The sequence below is a fragment of the Candoia aspera genome, chromosome 1 (genome assembly GCF_035149785.1).
Source record: "Candoia aspera isolate rCanAsp1 chromosome 1, rCanAsp1.hap2, whole genome shotgun sequence".
In the NCBI taxonomy this organism is placed as follows: Eukaryota; Metazoa; Chordata; class Lepidosauria; order Squamata; family Boidae; genus Candoia; species Candoia aspera.
Window position 1 is genome coordinate 123828892 of NC_086153.1, and position 24971 is coordinate 123853862.

The 24971-nt window shown below is 38.3% G+C and overlaps 1 protein-coding gene across 1 annotated transcript in view; it reads right to left on the reverse strand.

Moving 5' to 3' along the window:
- Nucleotides 1–24971, reverse strand: part of ADGRB3 (adhesion G protein-coupled receptor B3) — a 503112-nt gene that overhangs the window by 49188 nt on the left and 428953 nt on the right. The window contains exons 20-21 of the mRNA XM_063313173.1: nt 4368–4518; nt 2787–2856 (exon numbers count right to left, since the gene is read on the reverse strand). Coding sequence (XP_063169243.1) covers nt 2787–2856; nt 4368–4518 — 221 coding nt within the window. The remainder of the gene's footprint in view (nt 1–2786; nt 2857–4367; nt 4519–24971) is intronic.

Below are 24971 nucleotides of genomic sequence, written 5' to 3' on the forward strand. Positions count from 1 at the left end.
TCCATGTAATTTCATTGCCAGTAATACAAAAGTAATTTGCCACTGCCTTCTTCTAGGATGTGCTTTCAACCTTCCAACTTAGCCCTTTAAGCCTGGCATCTCCTGGTAGGCTCCCATCCAAGTACTAACCAGATCTGATCCTGTGTAACTTTTCAAATTCAGCCAGAGCAGGCTAGGTCCTGCCACCTAGTCTGGCCAACACATACATACAACCTATACTGTTACAATATACTGTGTGCACTTCTTAGGGAATCTGTGGCATAATTTTATTCTGTGTGGAATAATCATATTTGAGAAAAGATAGTTAGTTTGTTCATCATGAGTTTGCATTCTCTGCTTTTTAAAAAATTGCCCTTATTTCCATTAAACAGTTTTCAAGGTATTACAGATTGAAGAAAATACTGGCTATCTTTAAAGAACCTTTTATAGGGATAGGATGTATGGGTTTCTTTAAAAAGTCTTTAAAATTCCAATTCCAGTACTAATCCTCCACATATTAAAAACATCTTTTAAGGGTTTCAACCGATGAAGTCTTTAAAGAGTAGAATTACCACAGGTAAAAGGTAGGCCACACCTGATCTTTTTCCCCCTTCTCACCCCACAGGCTTTCCAATCTTTTCCCCACCCTACTGAACAAGGATTGTATTGTATGGAAAGGCAGTATGAATCACCTAAAATCGAGAATCACTTAAAATGGAAAGGGGTAATCTAGTGTGAGTGCAAGTCCCTACCACCTGATTTTGGATGGTTCCCTCCTTACTACAGTACATTTGGAGGATGGAAGTGTATTGAGGACAAAAAAAAGGAAGAGAAAGATCAATTGTGTTTCATTGGCAAAATCAAAGGATACAATCTTAAACGCATTTGGTAAGTTAACAATGCAAACCTATGCACGTTTACTCAGAAGGCCCACTGCAGTCACTCAGTTTTTATTCCAGAAATTTTCAGGTAAATGTGAGATATAGGGCTGCAGTCTTGAATTTATTCCATATAAATATTTAAATACAGTACCTCTTTGATTATAATTTACAATTCAGAACACTTCCTGACTTAAGACACCAAGGCATTAAATTAAAGTTATTAATATGATGAAATCAGGCTAGTGAGTTGCACAGAGTACATGCAATATTCTTCACAAGATAAGGAGCCGTTAATCCCTTTAAACTGAATTGCCTTTAGGGAGATACTGCTCTCCCCCATGCTTTAGGAACTGTCATTCTTTCACTTAGTGGCTGCAGATGGGATGAGGATCAAGTCATTCTTCATCTCAGGCAGGAGCAGATGAACTAAAGTGCTAAGGTTATCTATCTGTCATCTATCTATCTATCTATCTATCATCCATCTCTCTCTCTCTCTCTCTCTCTCTCTCTCTCTCTCTCTCTCTCTATCCATCGTCTTCTATCTTTATCTTCTGTTCCAATCACTCAAGCAACTTTGCTTGGTGCCCAATCTAAAATAATCAAAATAAAACATGATCCCTAATAACAGCCCCCAACTTCCCACAAAATCTTCCCAGACAAACTCCATGTGAAAAAAGCATCAAGGCATAACCCACAGTGACTGTCCAGTCACTATCCAATTGCAGTATGTATCAAGCACCTGCTTGAAAAGAAGTCTACTCATTGCTTTCTGGAATGCTAGGACTATATATAGTTTCCAGCCTAATTTCAGAATCACTTTAGAAGAGGTCAGTTTCAATTTCTGATAGAAGCTATTTTCTCCCTTCTCTGCAACTTGATCTTTTCAAGAAAGTGAAAGCTGTCAGAAAGACAGTTTAAAAAGAGTTGTTATGATCCTACTTCTTGCTTTAGCTCTACCCACCCACCTAACAGATTAGCCCTGAAGGAATGATTCAGCCCTCAATTAAAAAGAAAAAAAAATCGATTTGATCAGAATTTATATAAGGTGGAGTCCTGACAAGCTTCTGGACCTTGATCCTTTACCTAAATCCAAAAGATGAATCCAGTTAAGTGCTGTTTTTATCCAAGGCTACAAAAGCTGATCTGGATGTTTATTCATCAGTGTGTTCTAATGCTTCCAGTCTTAACTTCATCTATATTTGATAGGACACTGGAATACATCCTCTTTCCATGTTCACAATCACCTTTGTTCTGAATGCAAAGAGGCCATAATGTTCAACTTATTATTTCCATAATAGTAAAGCCTTCTCCCTTCCACCCCAAGTCCTGTGAAACAACAATACAGGGAGAAACAAATGCTATGCCTGGGTACATAATGACTTACTCTTGCCTTTTTCATCTACTGTATTAAGCTATTTGATGTTGTTTGGTCGGTTTTCGCTCTGCTTGTTGTGCAAGCCTAGCCACTGGAGTTTGAAAATCATGTTATAATGCTAAGAATGTAATAAGTCCCAACCAACAGTAATTCAGGAAACCACTGTTAATCAAGCAATGGCTTATTATAAGGTGTGAATGCTGTGGGGGTTTCCTTTTCTCGATGGATATTCAGACTGAGCCACTGGAAAGACAGAAAGGTGAGGGCAGAAATAACTGAAAGAAGAAGATACTCACTCTATGATCTGTTGCACATGAAGGTAAAAGCATGTCATATTCTGTAGAGAGCAAGAGACTCGTACTATGTATGATTGTTTGGTGCCACAGATCCACATTTCCCGCAAGGAATTGGGGAAGCAGGGGCTACTTTTAAAGACCCTCAGTGTCAGCCTAGATCTGGATGAAGTCAAATAACTAAAACTGGGCAATGTGATAAACAGGAATGTAGGAACTCTCTTTGAAAACAAGATATATTATGATAGAATGACTTACTATTGTGTGGTTCCGTAGCCTTTTGTCTTGGTAAAACCTATTGATATGGCCACAACCAATGCTGGTAAACCTGCAAGAAAAACTCCAGTATTATTTCCCTGTGTATCTAATGACCTGTACATCTAAAGACCATCCTACTAGACATTTCATACCCATAAGGTGCTACAAAACATGTGGATGGGGTTTCCTACACAGAAGCTCAGGCATGCTGCCTCTCTATTCAGATCCATTTGGTCCCTATGTTTACTTGACATTCCCCAGAAAACAAAACATTTTCCCCATTGTTTTCTAAGGCCGTATTATCCTTGCTTTCTGAAAAAAAAATGGAAAAAAGCAATAAAATGGGATTCTGAATTTTTTCCTAATAATACTGTATATTTTAAATAATATATAAAGAAGAGTATTCACTTAGTGTCATGAGTGATGTGATAGAAAGACTCTGATATACAGTACAGCTAATTTATTGCATCAGATCATTATAATGCCTATATCCAGAAGACAAGCAACTCCAGCTAGGGATACTTTGCAACTGATTCTGAAGAAGTGGTTTGGAAGTCAAGACAGTACAAGGACAGCACTTCTCAGCTATTTCTTAAATAATTAAAATGTCTGGAAACCTTACAACTCCAGTAATTATTCTCAGCTTATTGATTTGTTCCCTATTTGGTTCCTATCTGTACTCTATTCTGGTGTGTAAATAGTGTTACCTGGGCCAGAAACCTCTTTCTTTGATCTGTTTGGTTGCCTTAATATCCATATCGTTTTTGGCTTTAAGAACATAGTTATAATGGGTAAATAATTTCACCACTGTAAGATAAATAAGGTTGGATAAGAGTACCAGAGGTGGGCGAAGAGAACTGAATGCAATGCATTCAAATTTTCTGTACCTCTCTGCTGCTATCTAGTGTTAATCTGGATTTTTACATCCCTCATCTGGTAGCTCTAGGAATAGGTGATCTCTAGCTACAGTTTTACTGCAGCATCACTAGGATTTCCATAGAAGTCATTACTTGTCAGAATCACAGTGCTTATTGCTTTTCATGCTTAGATGAGAAAAACCAAGCTTTATGATATTAATTTATAAAGATAATATGGAAAGAATCTTCTCACCAGCATAACTCAAGTATATCCTTCACCTACCAGTAGCTTGTCAACTGCTCCTGCTATCCCATCATGTATAATTTTGATGTTGCTAAGTGACCAATGTATTTGATATAGTATATAATGAAGATATAGCATAAAAATGGATTGATTTTGGTTACAGTCACAGTTATGCTTCAAAAAGTCTGCATATTACCATGCTTTACAGAAAATTATCTAAAGACTACGTTACACTAGGTAACCTCTAGTAAACCATGGAGCATTCATTACCAGTGAGATCTCAAAGAAAATCAACGGAATTAAATAATATGCTTGCTTGCTATTCTATCAATATTCCAGTGTTGACATTCAGTGTAGAAACAGTACAATCTACTTACTACCTGCCAAGATTACTGAACAAGCATTCATGTTCCAAAGGTTATCCATGCAAAAACACTAAGCTGGAAAAAGAAAGGTCTCAGCTGAGTAACAGGAGCTCACCCCATCCAAGGCATAAAAAGCGTTTCCTTATGAGTCGTGTCCTGATTTTTCCAGTAACAGCCATGTATGACTGCCACGCTTCGGTCAAAACCCAACAAAAGGAAGCTAAGAAGAAGAAATGTAAAAATGCAGTGGTCGTGGTACAAATGTTCTGTAGACAAAGAAAAAAGAATTGTATTGAAGGCTCAGAGAGAAGAAGTTACATTCCATTAGCCTGGCTTCTGCTTTCATTACGCCAGAGAAAGATTACACATAATACTAAAGGAATTCCCATACAGATCTATAGCCAAAATATGTGTTGGTGCATGTGTGTACCTGCATGTGCCTAAGAGAGAGGGAGATTTAAGTATGCAATCTTAATGGCCTCCTTTATAATTATCTCTATGAAAGCTATCTTCTAGCCACACTGGTGGAAACAGTGGCCATTCTCCTACAGTAGGAAAAATGAAAATGCAGCAGCTTGATAACAAAGGAACAGAATAAACATGTTTTTAATTCTGATATTTTTTAAATGGGAGATTTGGAGAGAGAAATGGTATCTGCCTGATCAAACTCAAATTCTTCTATCCCAAGCTCCAGGCCAATGGAAAAACAGCACATTGCCAACCAGGAATCCATCTAGAGGGTCCAACCTGTTTTGGGATGTTCTGATGTTAAGGAACATTCCAATGTGCAGTTCCTCATAGGTATTTCTAAACTGATGCGGTATTCCATGAGGACTATTTCCACTGTCCAGATAATGTTTGGAACAGCCATGCCTGCTTCAAAAGACTGCAGCCAAAAGGGATGCTGTGTCTCTCTTCCTCCGCTCTTTGAAAAACCATCATGTTGCCACTTTTATGTGAGAGAAGTATGCTCATGATTGCCTTAAGAATAAGAAGCTGGCTCTGTATCTTGGATTTCAATGGGACACGTAGGAGCTGAAATTCCCCCTTTTGACTTCACTTTACCTATCAAGCCATGCAAAAGACACAGAATGTGTTTTCTGGTACAGAAAATGATATCTGCTACCAGTCCCTTTTATGTCAATATATTGCAAGTGTAAACCTCAGGGGAATTATGAAGCTTCTTGCTTTAGATTGATTTTGATGTACTGTATATTTTGAATAATCTCAATGCACAGAGATTTGTCTTGGTATTTAGCTAATGTCTGTCTGTCTGTCTGTCTAGTTTAAGTAATGTAGAAAATCTCAGTTGTGAGATTAAGACTCCTATGCATGTCAAGTGCTTGTCATCTAAAAGCCTTTCACCCCAGTGACAAAAGATTTTCTCAGCTATAATTTTGGCTTAATTAAATGATGGTATGTACTGTATAAGTGAGCTGGACCTTTCAACAGAAATAATCTGAGAATTTTAGGTGCCAAAATACATCCAAAAAATTGGGTTCAGTTTATCCATGGATGGGCTTATCTGTGAGTATATATGGTAATACTTTTTAAAAAGTACCTACATATCCTGTATAGACTCATATATAAGCCCATCTGCAGATAAAAATGACTCTCAATTTTTTTAACCAAAATACCATGAAACATGAATTATTTGTAGATTACCACGAATAGTCAATTGTGAAAATTAAAACATGAAAATTTCAAGGGTTGGCTTATCTATGGGTGGTGTATTTTTCATAGTATTTTGGTTAAAAATGTGTGTGTCAGCATATCTATGGATGGGCTTATACATTTCCCTGCTTAGCACTCAGTGCATAGTCCCTGATATTGTAGAATTTATGTTATAGCATGGGAAGTCTGTTTTATGTTATCACATAGCAATCTGTTATCAGAATCTGATCATACACTGCTTACAATTCCAAGGACTAACAGTTACCTGCAATATAAGAATGCATTTAAAATGGTAAAGACATTAGAATATGTCTTCTGTGGGTACAGACAGGGATATGTTTGGATGCCACAGTTCAGCATAAGAAAAGAAGCTGAAAGCCTAGGCCTTGACACCAACACATACCTCCCTGCACACCTGTAAGGTTGCAAACATTCCCTTTCCACTTACATTACTGCAATCAATGACATCAACTGAATCAAACAAACTATATCCAAATTGTTTAAAGCAAGCCATATTCATAGAAGTATTTGCAAGGTCTGGTCAAAAAAGTCAAGATGATGGCCACAATGGTGTGATTCAAGCTCTGCTTGTTTTTTATGCATGTGCAACCATCATGGCCACCATCTTGACTTTTTTGACCATACCCTGTGAACACCCCTGTGTATGCAAATTATGTATTATAGTTTGCATTATAGAACTATTTATCATTCTAGCAAATTATAGCTAGCATTAACAACACTGTAGTGTTTGGACAATGTGTTAAATTAAGGTTAATTGAAATCAGAATTAAACCTTTCCAAGTTGATGGCTTCAGTGGAAAAAGTAGGAGAAAACATGTAAATGCAAGTGCAGACTGAGCAGCCATACTTTAGCAAGATACATGGATGGACTGGATACTCTTGTAGGATAGCATTGTGCTATGGGTTGTTATGCATTCAGAGACAAAAGAGTGCTTGACAGTTTGTTTGGTTTTTTTTAGAAGCCAAGCACTTTTCTCAAATGTTTCATTTTCTGCAGTCCCAAATCAGCTTCAGATCTAATTTTATCATGAAGTGTTACTTGACATCCTAAGCTCAAGTACAAAAAGTGATGAATCTGCAAGCAGCACAGGTGTAAGACCATGCCTTCTCACCACGCACACAGAAAATCTAACGATGCATGTTAAATATAAACAATATAAAATCCTCATAAAAATTACAAGCATATTTTGATACTGTTCACACAGACACATACAGGCACAGGCACACATATATATTGAAATTAAGTAGTAAGACTACATCAAGGCAATAGATAAAAGGAGTCAGTTTGCACTGCTCAAGAACTAAACTTTAAAACAATTGCTTTTCTGATGGGATTGTTGGCAAACCATTCTGATCGTCATAAGGGAGCAGCAAAGTAGCCTGTGGTGATCTGTCGCCTCCAAGATGTTGCTGAACCACAACTCCCAGAATCATTCACTATCCATCATCCCAAGTGGGGCTGCTGAGAGTCGTCATTCAGCAACATCTGAATGGCCACAATGACCTGCTTCTGACTCAAGAGAAAAAAGTGGACTGAAAATTCTCTACTACTGCAATCCTGTATTAATTTTTTTTTTTTGGTTATGGTTTAATGCCCCAATTATAGTAAATAGTTGACCAACTGGTCATGTATACTGTTACAGAAATACTCCCCTGGTGCTTTTTCTCAATTAGCCATGTGTTTCACAACTGAAGTAAGGTACATGAGCATCTGACCCTCTCCTGCCCACCATGCCCATTATCTAATTGCACCACCATGATGAGCAGAGGCTCCCAGCCTGTAAACAATAGAGAAGCTTTGGAATAAGCATTAGTCTTCCTCACCCCATGCCTCTCCAGTCATTGCTTTTACAGCTAAGAGAGACATATAATTTGCTGAAGTTGTGTTGATTACTGATGCTGGGTAGAAAAAATTATTTTGCGCTCCCCACCCCCCCAACTAGGTCTCATTCAGTTACTTGACAGAGAATCTCGTCTAGTGAATCATTCAAAGGAAAAAAGTATTTCAGAGAAAATATCATGGAAGGTCTTGTACTAATTGAGTCATAAGGCAGCCAAACAGTCTGGGTGTGAGTATCCTGCTTCCATTACTTGGTTATCCCTTTACAATTGCCTCACTTCCATTAATACCAAGGGAAGAACTCTGTCTCGGGACCTTTTCATTAGTTATGTTCCACACTGCTATGGAGCCTCCTACCCTTTAAAAATGGTTAGAATGTATCTCTTTCCACTAAAAAAATGGAGAAATTGCTGATATAGGTTTTCTTGCTCATAAATATAGTAGAAAATTTTGAAAAGCCTTTTGTGCTCAGCTTTGATTACAGTGTTGGACTAATTTGAGAATTTATGCTGAGGATTTTGCTTAATCTTTATCATAGCCATCTTTACACAACAGTCATGTGTTAATCCTCCTGAAATTAGGGACAGAAGTCTTATTGACTTTGATGATTAAAGACTTAGGGCCAATATCTCTCTGTAAATTCTGGTGTTCAGTGGCAGAGGAAAAGATCTGATGCTTTTAATTTTCTAACTGGATTATTTTCATTTACAGGAATAGACAAGTAAGAATAACAAAAAGAGCCCATTTATAGAAGTCATATTTTCACTGATCTTCAGAAAATGCCATAGCAAATGGCCATGGAGTCATACAGTATTTCCCTTTATTGTTGTTAATTTTCAAGTTTAATAATTTTTTCATGATAGCACTTTTGTGCCTTTTGTTTTGTGCCTGACTTGGTGAAACAGTGCAATATAAAACTATGCCCACATAAAGAGAAGACTCTGAAAGCTAAACAAGAAACAAACAAAAGAATCCATCCATGTATTACAGTTATTAAGGTTCTGAACATATAAGATTCAGCCTTCAGATCAAACCCAGAATGCAGACATTTCTGAAAGCATAACAGTGATGGCTTAAAAAAAAAAAAAGACTAAATGTGCATTTTCAGATTTTTTCCTCTATAAATATATTTGAAATATACTTCTACATGCAGTTTTTTAAATCAGTAATAAAGTGGAAATATAGCTATTCTTAATAAAGGTGAAAGGTGAAAGATCCCCTGTGCAAGCACCAAGTCATGTCTGACCCTCTGGGGGACGCCGCTTTTGCAATGTTTTCTTGGCAGACTATAGAGTGGGGTGGTTTGCCATTGCCCTCCCCAGTCGTCACCTTCCCCAGCAAGCTGAGTACTCATTTTACCAACCTCAGAAGGATGGAAGGCTGAGTTGACCTGAGCGGGCTACCCAAGAGAGAATCCAGCTTCCGCTGGGTTCGAACTTGGGTTGTGGGAAGAGTTTTGGCTGCAATACTGCTGACTACCACCCTGTGCCACACGAAGCTATGCTTTCTTAATAAACACTCAGTTAATAAGCACAAAAGTTTCATAAATCGAAAGCTAAATGTTGCTTATTTAATAAGAATTTCTCATTTCTCTTTCTCTTTCTACAAACACACACACACACACACAAACACAACTTTATTTTCAGCAAGCTTCTTTTATTCTATAGCAGCCTTCCCCAAACTGCTATTTCCAGAGCATCAGAATTCCAAGCCAGCATGGTGAGTTGGCTTTGAATTTTGCTTGTTTACAACACAGCTGGAGAGACACACACATGGAGAACTTTTTCTGTAGCTGCAATGATGACTGTACATCTTGTCATCTCCATTTTTTGTGGTTCATGGGTTGGGTCTGGATCTGCTTCTCTTTGCCAGGGAAAGGGAAGCTTCTGACCTCAATCCTGTTTTTTTCCCAAAGGAATTTCCAAAACTTTTTGGGATATCACCAGGCCATGGACAGCTGACACAGTCAATCACATGGACTTCTCCCACGGAAAGAAATAAACTCCCTGTCCAGACTGGACTAGGAAAGCCAACACAACTAATCTCCATCTCTTTCACTGCCCCCCAGTTGTAAACATTATCTTAGGGTGGATAACCTGAATGAGTAGCTACATCTTCAATTCATCCAATACAGTTGTCATTTGAATTTCCCTTTATAATTTTATGAAGTTAAAGAGGCAATCTTCCACATAAAACTAGGAATAAGTCCCACGGAAATCAGTTTACAAAGATAGGATTGTGCTATGTTTAATTTAATTTTTCTTTCAACATCAAAGAGTTTTCCAGTAAAGGAACTAAAAAAAGAACTAATGCAGAATGTTTTACTGAAATATCACCAATCCAATCACTTGGATTGTTGAAAGCACACCGATCATGCTTTGGTTCATGTTTTAATCACATATATGTGAACATATTATACTTCTGTTAAAACAGAATTGATTTTTATTCATACATGCACATTCTCATATATAGAGAGAAAAATTGGTTTATTGTTAGAATATTTTATATAAACTGAACATGGAATGCAAATTGTTTCATTATACTGGTCTGCATTAAAGAGAGAAGTGACTGGGCTGAATTCTGCAGGACAAAAGAACCACAGTGTTTTTTCAGCACTCTGTAGCAATGGAACATCATGCTTTTCCTCACATAGTTCTTAGGAGGATGGTGATGAAGAAATACTTGGCACAATGAGAGTGGGGTAAAATTATTCATATCAATAGGTGGCATTGGCTACTGTGCAACATAGGCAAGGGTAGCATTTAAGTGGGTGGTATTTCTGTTTTCAAAGATGATGTGCATGAAAGGCAAGAGTCTCAGTGGGACACAGATTCTAAGGCTTAAATTTTCGAGCAGCTTGTTCTGTCTGGTAGAATCTCATAGCAAGAACTGCAAGATCTTGTTCAAGAAACACATTTCCCCCTTCAAAATCTTGAAGAGTATATCATGTTTTAGCAATAACTAGGTTTTTAAAAATGCATGGAATATAAAACAGAAGCCAGAACAGCTTTAATCATCTGGATTTTCCACCTTGAGATGATTTGGGAAACATGTTCATTATCAGACATTGGCAGATACAAGTACCATACACAATTTTCTTACCTGCTTGATGATTAACTATAAGCTTCTTCCAAACTCAGAAGAATGTTGGGAGAAGGAAAAAGGCTGGCAACTGGGACATCCTCTTGAGTAACTGACCAATTAAATTTACGTGACTATGGAACACTATGCTGCTGGCATACCAGGAGAGTAGAAGTTCTAGACTAATGGTGGGGTCAAAAGGCCCACCACAGCAGAAGTTACAAGCATGCCTATATTGCCCCCTAGAGTATCCAAAGAGCATCATGTTCCAGAGGGAAGATGTTTAAATTACATTATAGATTCATCTGACAGCAGCAGTTTTGTTTCTTCTGACTGAAGAAGGTAGCTTTCTTTGGAGTTGGGAAATGTTTGGCAACAACAATTGCTTGCTCGCTGGGGAGCTCAGGTGAGTCCAGCGTAGAAAACTGTGTTCTTCAAGAGACAGTTGCTTGATCATGAAATGTACTGCTTTCTCTAACATAGTTGAAGTACGGCATTGTTATTCCATGCACACACACTAACAATATGCATAGCCTTATCTTCAGAAAGGTCTGAAATGTTGGTGTTTGTGAAAGTGATGTGTATGTGTATGTGGTGTGAGAAACAGAAGAATAGACGAGAGAGTCAAATCAGTTTCTAAATCTTCCACTTCTTCAACTAGAATTTCATTTTTTTTCATTTTTTAGAAAATTACCCAGCTGTTGTTTACTATAACAAAGTATATGTGTTGGGGGGTATGTGTGAACGTGCTTTAAATAATTTGGTCAGTTCCCTCTACAAGTTCAAGACTGATCATAGAACTATAATATATTCATGTTATGTTACAAGCAACATGGAGAGCAGATAGAGGAAGGGTCAGTAAGTTGTTATTTAATCCTGGGTTTGTTGCTCCCCTCCCTCAGTGCTAAGTACTGTGCCCGGAAGGACACAATAATTAATTGTGGATAATACAGTCTTTTAGAAATAATATTGTTTCAACATCTTATTTTAAGACTTGACCAATAAATAAGAATGTAACCATATCCAGTGAAACTGAAAGTTCCCCCCTGCAGAAACTCACAATACAATTTTCATCATTTCCACTTAGCTCACTGGGTAACTATAGGGTTGTTATTCTCACAGGACAGTAGGAATAAAAGGAGGGAGGAACAGTGGATAGTTTACACGTAGGCTAAACATAAATTTCCATGAATTGAATGTAATAGAAATTCCAGACTGATGAATATTCTCATAAAAGTTATCAGAATCAGGCTGCGTTTCTTTAAGTCAACAACATCCTAATACACACAAATCTTTGTTAGTGTGCTCATGCAGAGCACCACTGTTAGCTTCCCCAGGCACTGTTCTTTTACTGAAGATTTTGACTAACAGTCTTTTTGATCCCTTTGATTCCACAAAACAACTGTTTTGATTGCTTTAATCTGGATAATTCAATTTATAACAAACATAATGTATAGCATGCAGGTTAAAAGAATCAAGGCTGTAGTCATTTAGGGCCCAAATGACACGCTACGCCCCAAAGATTGATTCAGGGAAGGAGATTATACAGTACACCACATGTAGTTGCTAACTGAAGTTAGCCCAGCATGTTGTCTTCATGAAGACAAAGAATAGGGTTAAAGGACTGCTTTTGTTCTCTTTCTGTTTTGCCCCCACCCCCACCTTACAGTTTTGGTCTTTGTGCTAATTTATAAGTCTTTGGTTTCCCATTGTTTTGTTTATCATTCTTCACTAGCCCCTAAGCAATTGCAAAAAAAAAAAGGTGGTGGTGGTGAAAATTTTCTCCATTTCTTTTTCATAATAAAACTGAGGAAAATGTTTCCAAGCTGTAAAGCCCACATTTCAACAAAACTTCTCTCTGAATATGTGTACATGCTGGTCCGGAGTATTTATCATTATAAAAAACTTTCATTCTCCAGACCTCCATTCTGTAGACTTTGGCTGCAATAGACAAATTTTTATTCAGATTTTACCTCCAATATTCCATTGTTTCCAAAGCAGGCTGGACAATTTACATAATTTACTTCATTTGCATCCATGTATGTAATTTGTGTAATTACATCATAGATGTTTTTATGTCATTTGCATAAACTACTGTCATTTGTGTGTTTGAGATACAAGTTTGTGAGCTGCCTAGAACTACAACATGGGAGTGGATGCCATATGTATTTTAAAATAAAACTAAACTAAAATTAAACAGGGTTGGCGGCCACGTAGGCATTCTAGAACTCTCCAGGACTCCAGATGCCAGCTCTTCTGTCCTCATTTTATAATTGGGGGCATCTGGCTGGTCATATATATAGTTGTAGAGGCTCAGTCTGTTACTCCCTTTCTTTCTCTCTCTCTCTCTCTCTCTCTCTCTCATGTATGCACACACACATACAAACACACAATTTTCTGAAGCAAAATGGCACTTATGCTTAAGTAAAATGTTTGGCAATCTAAAGGTATGGATCAGGGGAGTGAAAAAATGTGAAAGGTCCCCTGGGCAAGCACTGAGTCATGTCTGACCCTTTGGAGGGACGCCGCTTGTGCAACGTTTTCTTGGCAGACTATAGAGGAGGGAATAAAAGACTGAGCACAAGGGAAGCAACTAATGTAGCACTGTAAGATGTCTGACACGTGCTGGAGATCACATAGAATTCCTTCTTAGAAGGATGGGGAAATTTTTGCCTAAGACCCTGGACAGCCTTAGGCACTAGTCAGACAAGTACTCAGCACAAGCAGCATGATAGTAGCTGGACTAGTATTGTAGCTTTGGGTGGAGGCTACAACAACAGTGGAAAAGAGAAAATTCATCATTAAAAAGCAGGAGTATAAGGAATATACTTATTTGCATAATGGCACACATGGTATACATAGGCTATAGCCATAAAGTCAAATTTAAAAAAAAAATAATGGCTCTGTTCTGTTTAGACTATGAGGCGACCAGACAAATAAAAAGGGATTCTTTTTATTTACAATGCAACTATGTACAATTAGCAATTGTCTCTTAAATAAGAGTTCAGTTCGATTCACGTCCAACTGGGCAAAGGCAGAGTGCCTGGCAAGATAGCGAAGCCAGGTTCTGCTGGAGAACATGATGATGTGACTGGACTGGGCTTGACTGAGATTTGCAGCAAGGTAGCTAGGCAGGACTCGACTGAAGACCGTGACAGAGAGGCAGGACAGGATTTGGCAGGAACTGGCGTCAAGGTGGCTGAATCCGTCTTGGCTGGAGAACACAGCAAGACTGCAAGACAAAACTTGGCTATGGATCTTAGCAAGGTAACAAGGCTAGGCTTGACTGGGTTCCGTGACAAGGTGACAAGGCTGGACTCGACCAGACCATATGGTGAGGCAGCAGGGCTAGGCTCGGCAGAGCTTCGAGGCAAAATGGTGGGACTTGACTCAGCTTGGTTTCGTGGTGGGGAGGCAAGGCAAGACTCGACTGGGCTTTGAGGCAAAGCGACAGGACTCGGCTTGGGTGAATTCTGTGGAAGGATGGCAAGGCAAGACTTGACTGGGCTTAGAGGCAAGGTGTCAGGACTTGACTCAGCTTGGCTTCGTGGCAGGATGGTAAGGCAAGGCGCAGAAGACTGGGGAGGCTCTGGTTCCATAGCGGCTACAGGGTGAGGCTCTGAGAACAGTTCTGGCTCCTCTCCTCTGAAAGAAGTTGTTAGCTCGATGGAACGTTTGTCTCCAGCAACCCGGTCCTTGCGCTGGCTTCTTTTTAAGCTGTTCCCTTTGCGCTGTTTCTCCTCTGGAGCCAATCGGGCTTCCTTTTGCTTGGCGCACTTTTGGCTCACCTTTCTTTTGCACTGATTGGGGGCTTTGAATTTGGCTCCTGATTCCATCCAATCAGCTGCTCAAGGCTTTCCCACTCTGCTGAGTCACTCGGGGTTTCGTTTTCCCCGTTTTGCCTAGCGTAGCTTTCGATTTCTCGTTCCTCAGCCTCAGAGTCAGACTCAACTCTTATAGGCTTCTGCTATGCTTTGGATTTTGTTTAAAAATGATGCTTTGGAGCAGGTAGGAATGTGAACCTAGCACCTGTCTGCAATTCTTTAAAGCAGCTGCATGTGGCTAGTTTAAAGAGCTGCAGCTGCTAGATTCACACTCCCACATGCACCCCTTTGCATGTTCTGAAACAGCTTTTTGGAATGAAATCAACATGCCTATCACTTCATATAATTTAAACAGAAAGACAATTAATTTCCCCATAGTGAGGAAGGCAATGTTTGCTAGGTCCAAAGGCCTGTGTGCCTGTCTAATGGTTATGGTTACTTTCTGTAAGCCATCCTTGAAATCTTGAAATAGGGAAGGGCTTCAAAAAGAGGACCATTCCTGGTGAAATAGGACATCTGCCCTCCTTACACAGGTAGAATAACAAAGGATATAGGAAATGGAATTTACTAAGCTTACTTCAGCTAAGTCAGGGTTTTCCCCCATTGTTGACAGATAGTCCTGGGTTATGACCACTTGTTCAGCAACTGTTCAGAATTATGACAGCACGGATGAGGGGGACTTAAGACTGGTCTTCGGAGTTCCAGCCATTGCAGCATCCCTGCAGTCATGTAATTGCAATCTGGGCGCTCACTGCCTGGCTTGCAATTACAACATCACAGCAAGCCGTGGTCACATAATCCTAATTTCTGACATTCCCTGATGGCTTCCCACAAGCAAAGTCAATGGAGAAGCAGGCAGGAAGTCAGAAGTCACTCCTGCTCCTGCTGCTTTTTTGCCTGCCCATGCTCCATAGTGTCTGTCTGTGGCACCCCCCCCATGGCACCTGTGCCCACACTCTGTAGTGCCTGCACACGGCACACATGCCCCTGCAGCACCCACACACCCGCCTGTACTTTGAAATGCCTGCCCGCAGCAACCTCCACACATCTGCCAGCCTGCTTGCCTGGGACTTCTGGCTCCTCCTCCTTTTTAATGGCCCACATAATACAATAGGCACCACATCCCTGATGTCTGATCAACTACTGATGGAACAAGGAGCCAGCCTACATTTATCATACAACCAACAAACACACAAACTCATCACCTGAGCCTTGACTTTAATACTGGTTCTTGGTGCTGATTTTGATATTCATGTTTCCCTCCAATATTGTATTGGATTTATATTCAGCAGTAAGACTCTCCCCATCCCTAGAAGTGATTGCATAAAGATGGTGAATTAAAAGTAACATGGACATGTTCTTGCTATTTGGTTTTTTCTCTTCTCCAATAAAAAAAAAATTCTGCACTAACTTTTGGAAAATAAACATGAGAGTTTTAATTACTCTTCACAACTTGGTGATGAATTCACAGCCTGTACTGTTGAACTACCAGGCTGTTTGCTGGCATATCTGAAACAAAGCAAAACAAAATACAAAATCTCAGGTGCTCCTTCCAGCTGGAAAGAAAGTGCTGCCCACTTATTTCTTACTATTCCCACAACCTCTCCCTCCTTCTTCTACGGTGCTTTGGTTTTTGTTCTCACTAAAGAGGGATCCATTTTTTGAAAGGGAGGAGAATCTTTCAGATTGTGTTTTTATACCAATTCAGTTCCCCAGTTTAGCCTATTAGAATTTAGGCTACAGAATTCCAAATTTTTACCACAGAGTTTTAAACAGCATCTACCAGGTGAGGGATTCAATGGGAGCACTGAGTATTTTCTTTTACGGTGCTGATTAGGCAGTATTAACCATCCAGCTTTCAAGAGACTCATGCAAGCTCCCTTTGGGGCCTTTGCTCTATTTAAGTTTCTGTTTCCACAGGCTTCTTTTAAATGCAGCCATTTCTTTTATACAAGCAAAGATCTTTTGCTTCAGTTTTTAATCATGTTGCTTCTTGCAGGGATGTGAAGATTCTGGTTGCATTTTCAATTATTGTCACAAGAATCTCATATTCCTGCAGAACAGCTCTGTAGTTGACCATTTAATACATATGGGGGGAACTATTCCACAAACTAGATACCTACTTAATTATTACTCTGATATGGACCATCTGGTATACAATAAAGAGTCTTTGTTTCTTTTGAAAACTGTCTCCATTCTAGTTCTCTTTGCCCAATGAGAATATCTCTGCATGCATTTATATATTTGTATTACTGTGACTGAATTTTTAGTGTTTTAATACTAAAATGATTCTGTGACTCCTCTGAGAGTGTGTGCTAAATTCACCAGATAAATTCCACCTCAACATAACTGGTAATATTGAGAGCCAGGGTGGAGAATATTGGACTAGGGACTTAGGAGAAGTGTGGGCTCATGTCCCTACTTAATTATGAAGCTCACTAAATAACTTTGGACCAGTTGTTGCCTTTCAGTTTAGCAGTCTGGAATTAGAGGGGAGTCAAGAAAAGGGGATTAGGGAGTGGATAGAGATACAATTATTTGGATGCAAAAGGCTTATGGGCCACTTTTGGCCCATAGGAAGAGGGTTCCTTACTTCTGACTTGGAGTTTGGTGCTTCATAGATTTGCGGGCCCAGTGAGACAGTCCTATAACCTTCAGTCAAATAACTGTTGATGAATTAATTTTTTAAAAGTACCTCCAATTCATCAGGCAACATAACATATATATATATGGTTAATTTTTAGTATAAAGATAAATAAATTAATTAATTAGTTAAAAATAAAGACAGCAAGTAATATGTGTTTTGCCAGCTTTCCCTTGGAGGGGAAGGAATGTCTCAGCTGAAAATGTACTTTCTGAGAGTACATGCATACAAATGTATGTAAGCTTAATCAATTAAATGTGATTTAAGTCTTTAATAGATGGCAGTGCTTCCATCACTGCCACCTCTTGTGGAAATTTGTGAAATACCTTTGCTGATTCTGCTGTAGACTTTATGGAAAGGCAAATTCCCGTTCCATTTGGATCTCTTTCCAGAGGTTTAGCAAGTTATAGATTTGAAACAAGATAGTAAAAGCATCCAGAACATGGCTTCTGGAATTCTTTCCACCTCTTAATAATAGCCATGCTCTTGGTCACATGACCAGAAGGGAGGGACGAAGGAAGGAGGGAAGCTTAAGAATAGAGCAGGTGGCAGTATGCCAAGCCATTGCACACTGCCATAGGGATGAATTGGGGAAAAATGTAAGTTTTTTTTTTTTTAATTTCCTCCACACCTCCTGGTCAGATCCGGCCCATATTTGAACCTGACAACCCTCTCCTCACTACTAAGGCCCCTTTATGCAATTTCTTTCCAAAATTTGTTGGGTTGGAAAGAATACAAAGAACATTTTTATTGGAACATTTGGAGGAAGTAACAGGTCAAGAGCAGGAGAATATTGTCATTGGATTGCTTGTCAGAAGTGAGAGCAGCAAATATAGCAGAATATTTAATTCTTTACTCATATTTTGAGGTGGGTACAAATGAGAGAAAGAGAGAGAGCAGAGGGTTGTGAGGCAGCTGCATGTCACCTCAGGGAAGCATTGTGCATCTCTCTGAGGTATGATTGACCACCTTGGGCAGCTTTGATTCACCTCAAGCCTTGTCCTACAGTTCCAAGTCAGACAAAGACTTCAAATGAAGTCATGTAAATCCTGTGCTTCACTTTTAGAAGTGAGAGTGTACTGCTTATTGAAGCAGCTTGACACAGACCTTTGACAAAGTGAAAGCCTCTTCCAAGCACAGCAGAGTTTTGGTATAGAATGGATATATATCAAGTATAATGGACATATATAGGAAGGTCAAGAACAAATGGGTAAAAGATAAGCATTGCCTCTGAATGGCCACATCTCTGGGTGTATTACAAAATTACTTGTGAGAGACATCAGCTGTGAGAAGGCTGGCATTCCTCTTAAAGATAGCTCACAATATTTGCCCCCTTTTTCTTTGAAACAATTGGATATAATTGGTTGATTCCGGTTATATTTATTTTATGCATCTAATGTCTTTGGAACTTAGCACAGTATAGCAACAGGATTCACAGGTGGTGTCTTCTCCAGGTATTGACAGACCAAAATATGTTTATCTTCAACAGGATTGAAGCATCACTTCTGCTCAGTTAATAATTTCACTTTTGAGCAGATATGACAGATGTGGGTATAGCTTTTCTTTTGTCCTACATTAAACACTTCTGCTAACAGGGGAAGTGTCAACGCTCTTAGAATGGAGCAAAGCTAGCATAGCACCAGCATTTCCTTGGTTAACATGCTGTGTTATAAAATGGATATGACTCTTTGGTTCATAGGGAGAAGCCAAAATAAAAACAAATCCAAATGTGTCACTATTGGAAAGTTAGGCATTAGTTTAAAAGCAGGATGATCTCTTTGCCTAGATAGGCAATTAAAATTCCCATGTTGTTAGAGTGGCTCTGGCTGTTAATATTATACTAGAGAGCTAAGAGCGAAAGAGGGAAGAGTAGATTACTTTTGATACTTAAGAACTTAAGTATCTTAACTTAAGAACTCCTTTCTTGCTCCCTGGCACCAGCTTTGTAAAATATATAGGTCAATGGCAAGATAAACCTAAGTGAAAAACATGCCCACATTACATTTATAAGCACACTTCGGAAAGAGGCTAACTCCATGACCAAAATCTGTATGTGAAGTGAATCTCTACAGAGGATAATACAGATGAAACACCACACACACTGACTGGCAGAATTTTCAAAATGGAAAATGTGTATATGCGAGTGTAAGGTGCCCCCCTCCCACAAGCTTGCTTAGGTGGACTCTTCTCTCTTGTGGATATAATTAAATTATATTGCATTTTTATTTACTAATATTTATATCAATTATAAGCCATTCAGGGAAAAGTGTTATTCTAAAGGTGTGATGGACAGTTTTTAAAATTTCATTGTTACAGATACACTGTATATCCCAATCCTTGCAATCAAATATACTTATATACTACCTTTAGGATAAAGATGACTAATGCCATCAAATAAAGATATGATTCTCCAGTTAGAAGGAATACATTGGGTTCACCTTTAAAAAAGTGCATTTGATTGCATTCAATTAGATATATTGAAAGGCAGGATCCCCATTAGACATTGTGAAGCAGTAAATTTAGAATTTATTTAGAAATTACTGCTGAAATAATAGTAATAAGCATCGGTTTCAGTGATCTGGGTGTGGTATGACTTCCAGAACTCTGCCTATTGAATTTCTGTGACTTGAGTGCTGAAAATTGATGGTATGGCTTAACATGCTTTTAAAAAGGAGAACCTTCTCAATCTCTTTTCCATTAACAACAGAAAAAATGGAAAATCCCGACCACCCACCCATTTTGTAACATAGTCCCATCACATTTGTTCTCTCTTTCTTAATAATAGGGCTTCAGGCCCCTCATAAACATGGCTCTTCTCTGCTATCATTAAAGCAGCCTGTCGTTAGATGCTGGAGCTTAAAGAATCAACTCATTAAAATTAGCAAGATTCTTAAAGGAGCTGCAACTTTTTTTAGACACATGACAAGGCCTGGAAAAAAAGAAAAGAAAAGAAAAGGCTGATTTAATGAATTTACAGAAAGGTGTGCTTGCACAAAACCCAAAACATTTCTTGTAAATCATATTTATTTATGTATGTATGTATGTATGTATGTATGTATGTATGTATGTATTTATCAAATTTATTCCCCACCCATCTCACTCAGAGAGACTCTGGATGGGTTATATAAAACAGGAGTAAAACATTAACCAAAATACAATAAAACCATAAAACAGTAAAATGATAGAATAAAAACAGTCCACTTAATGAATTCCAAAAAAGATGGCTAGTTTTCATTGGTAAATTCCTCTCTGGGGTAGAGGGCTGTCCATGCCAGACTCAAAGAACCCCTTCCTTTCCTAGTTCACTACAAGCAAATAGGAAATGCATAGATTTAACCAACTAAATCTAGAATTTACATGGATCCTCACCCACATGGATCTGTATATGGGAAATTAGGTCATTACTCCTCCTGAAGCTCTTTTTAGAAGTATTCTCCTCCTTATTTTATATAGGCATGAGACTAATAAATACTGAATTGATTGAACTACAGAACATTCAAGGGGTAGCAGATAGATAATTTTCAGACTGAGCAAATGGAGCTAAAAGGACTGAGAAAAATAAGTACTGAATTAAAATGAGACTGTAAACACAACAGGTTTGCCACAGCAGTTGCTTAAAGATGATAAGGCTCTGTGCATACAATGTCTGATTCTGAGTTGACCTTTCATGAATAGGCTTCTTCTGTTAGTGCAAGAAATCAGGAGAGGGGATTTTCACAGAGTACTTATGCCTCAAGCCCTCAGTGCTGCCTAACTCACTATCCTGAAGAACAGTCTAATCTTTCAGCTGAGCACACAGTAGGCAGCAGTAGGGAAGGCTTTTCAGTGAAAATAATCTTCCATGTTTCCATGGAACTATCAGGATTGTAGAATTCTGCTCTTGACAGCTCTGAATCCAGCGACTACTACTACCACTACTTCTCCTTCTCCTTCTCCTTCTCCTTCTTCCTCTTCTTCTCCTTCTCCTTCTCCTCCTCCTCCTCCTCCTCCTCCTCCTCCTCCTTCTTCTTCTTCTTCTTCTTCTTCTTCTTCTTCTCCTCCTCCTCCTCCTCCTCCTCCTCCTTCTTCCTCTCCTCCTCCTCCTCCTCCTCCTCCTCCTCCTCCTCCTTCTTCTTCTTCTTCTTCTTCTTCTCCTCCTCCTCCTCCTCCTCCTCCTTCTTCCTCTTCTCCTTCCTCCTCCTCCTCCTCCTCCTCCTCCTCCTTTAAAACACCTTTATCTTGTTAAGACATACAATGGTTAATAAGAAAATAGAATCCAAATTTCAGCTTTCACTAATGAACAGATGATCAGTAGGATGTTGGCTTTTAGAATTAATTATCACCCATTGAAATGGATTAAAGAATCACATGTACTATAATCATTGTGTGCACATGTAATTCTTTATCCAGCTAGGCATGTGCACGTGGCAACCTCCTCCCACTTACATATATCTTAGAACTGGATCAGGCATGAGTCATTTTTCAAAGGACGCCATGTTAACTCTTCCCCTTTACAATTTGATTTTCAGGAACTCTGGAAGCAGCCAATACATTTTTTTCCCTTTTAATGGTAAAATGCACTAAAGAAAATGTCCTTAACAAGATTAGAAACTTTATTTAAAGCTTCATAATAAAATATTAGAGCTGCAGATGGCTGACAACAGCATATTGGGAATGCATCACCATTTAGTTTGATTAATTTAACGACAGCAACAAAAATCTTCTGGTCTGCAATATTCACAGGTAAAATAGACACTTATATGTCTATTTTAACTATGAATACTACAGACCAGAAGATATTTGTGAATATTAATTATTTTATAACCTATATGCAGTGGTCAATTGCCAGTTTGAAACCAAATGTTTTTGTGATTTGCTAAAGAAAGGACTAACTAAGAAGAAAAGAAAAGGTCTGGTCATTCTGAAAAATAGGGGATTTTGTTCAGTGTATAACTGTAGACTGAAGAACAGTGCAAGAGCACCACTAGCATCAACAAAAGCAAAAGAACGAGGATTTTTAACGGTAACAATTCATTAGTGCAAAATTCTCGCTCCTCAACAACTGCAGATATACACTTCTTTCTCTTTTTTTTGCTGATTTTCAGATCTTCAGTACTTTACACCAAATTTCTAAGGTTCATGTCCGACAAAGATTATAATTCACAAGCATCTGACCATACTGGCTGGAGATTAAAGTTGTACTCTAATACAGCTGGAAGAACCAGATTGGAGAAAGATGCTCTGGGCAACCAACATAAGAAAAGAAATCCCGAATCTTTTACAAATTACTAATTGGGCTGATGAAGAAGAGTATTGTGATCAAATAAAACTAACAAGATTGGTATTATTGGCCAGGGTCTAGCTGAAGTTCCTCCTTAATTTTAGGGAAACAGAATGATTGCTATCCCAACAAGAACAAATAATGAGCTTTCACTTAATGGTGAAATCATAAGTTCATAGAGACCTTAAAATCAGGAAAGCTCAAGCTCTCAAATATGACAACTATTTGGGGGAACTGAAGAGAATTATTATTTCTCATGAAACCAGAATTAAAACCTTAGAAGAAAAGGAACAATCTAATGATAAATTCATTATGGATTTGCAAACTGAATTATTTAATTCTGGGAACTCATCAGAAATAATTTAAAAATAATTAGCCTACTTTTGAATGTTGAGTAGCAGAAGCCTTTCTTAATTTACATGAAATAATGCATCCAGGAAAACATCTCCCTGTCAGTTATGTTGTAACCACAGAATAAGAGTTTAATTTAATTTTTTATCTATAACTGTTGCAATAGAAAATTGGAAGTAATTTCTTTATATTGGGGGAGCAGGGGAGATGGGTGGTACTAAAAATATGACAAATAAATAAAGATATATTTTTAAAATTTTATTTTTTACTCTTATTTATATCATTTATTATTGTAATTTTATATTGTGGATTTTATGATGGTTGTTTTAATTGATTACTGTAAACCGCCCAGAGTCCCCTGAAGGGAGGAGATGGACAGGGACAAATTGGACACATAAATAAATAAATAAATAAATAAATAAAATATTTCTTTTTCTTTCTTTTTTTACGCACTATTGATTTATCTCTCTCTCTCTCTCTACTTTTTCTTTTCCCCCTCATCCTAAATTTTAGTTTCTGTTAGTTTTTCTCATTCTTATTTAAAAAATTAATAAAGTGATTATAAAAAAAAGATGTATATTCCAGAAACCTCACAAATTATATATGTAGCATCAGAATTTAAATTAAGGCTACAACACTCAGAACAATCTGAGTACTTTCTGCAATTATTAATCAACACCACTGGGAATCAGAAAAGAAATATGGAATGTTATTGAAACAATAGCAAGGTCAAAATTTGAAATCTGGAATCCATCCATCTCAATCTGGATTTATAAAAATTAGACAAGCTTCTGACAATATCTACCTGGTAACTGATATTTGGGATATCAAGGCATATAAATTTGAACCTGCTGTTCTAATTTCAGTGGGCCCTGAAATGGCCTTTAATATGGTTCAGACTGAATTATGAACTGTGTTCTCAGAAGTTATGGGCTTCCATCATCTTTTGTTCACTTCCATACATCTTTTGTTCACTGGATTTCAAATTGGTACCTTCACCCAGTGGCTAGAGTTATCACAAGTGGATTTGTTTCTCAACCTGTCAACTTAAATCATAGAACCCATCAGGGATGCCCCTTGTCTCCTTTAATCTTTAATTTGGTTCTTGAACCTTCTGGCTTCTTCTATTAGACAATCTCAAGATATTAAATGTATGGTGGCATTTGATACTTAAATATAAATTGTTCTTACATGCTGATGATATTATCTCCCCCCTGAGGGGGGAGATGGGTAGTGATAAAATTTGATAGATAGATAGATAGATAGATAGATAGATAGATAGATAGATAGATAGATAGATAGGTAGATAGATAGGTAGGTAGGTAAAGGTAAAGGTTTCCCTTGACGTAAAGTCCAGTCGAGTCCGACTCTAGGGGGCGGTGCTCATCTCCGTTTCTAAACCTTGGAGCCGGCGTTGTCCATAGGACACTTCTGGGTCATGTGGCCAGCATGACGACACGGAACGCTGTTACCTTCCCGCCGAAGCGGTACCTATTGATCTACTCACATTTGCATGTTTTCGAACTGCTAGGTGAGCAGGAGCTGGGATTAACAACGGGAGCTCACCCCGCCGCGCGGTTTCGAACCGCCGACCTTCCGATCGACAGCTCAGCAGTTTAAATAAATTCATAACTAAGTTGACATTACACAGTATCATTACCAAGTTTATTGAAGTCATACAGCATACAGTTTATACCCTGGTTATACTGTTAACTGGAATAAATCATTTGCTGCCTTTCTGAGCTACTACTGTATGTCTATAGACTATACCAAAAAGTTTAGGATTTATAATTTGTACAGATGCCATAAAATGCATGTGTTTATTTTTATTTTATTTATTTCTCAAATTTGTACTACTGCCCATCTCCCCCTGAGGAGGGACTCTGAGTGGTATATAGCTTTCTTGAAATATATCACAATGCTGAATATGTCTAAATGTATAAATGCAATTTCAATACACATAACTTGATGGTTAAAACTTCTATTAAAACTCTGGGGTAAGATTAAAATGATTATTACACTGA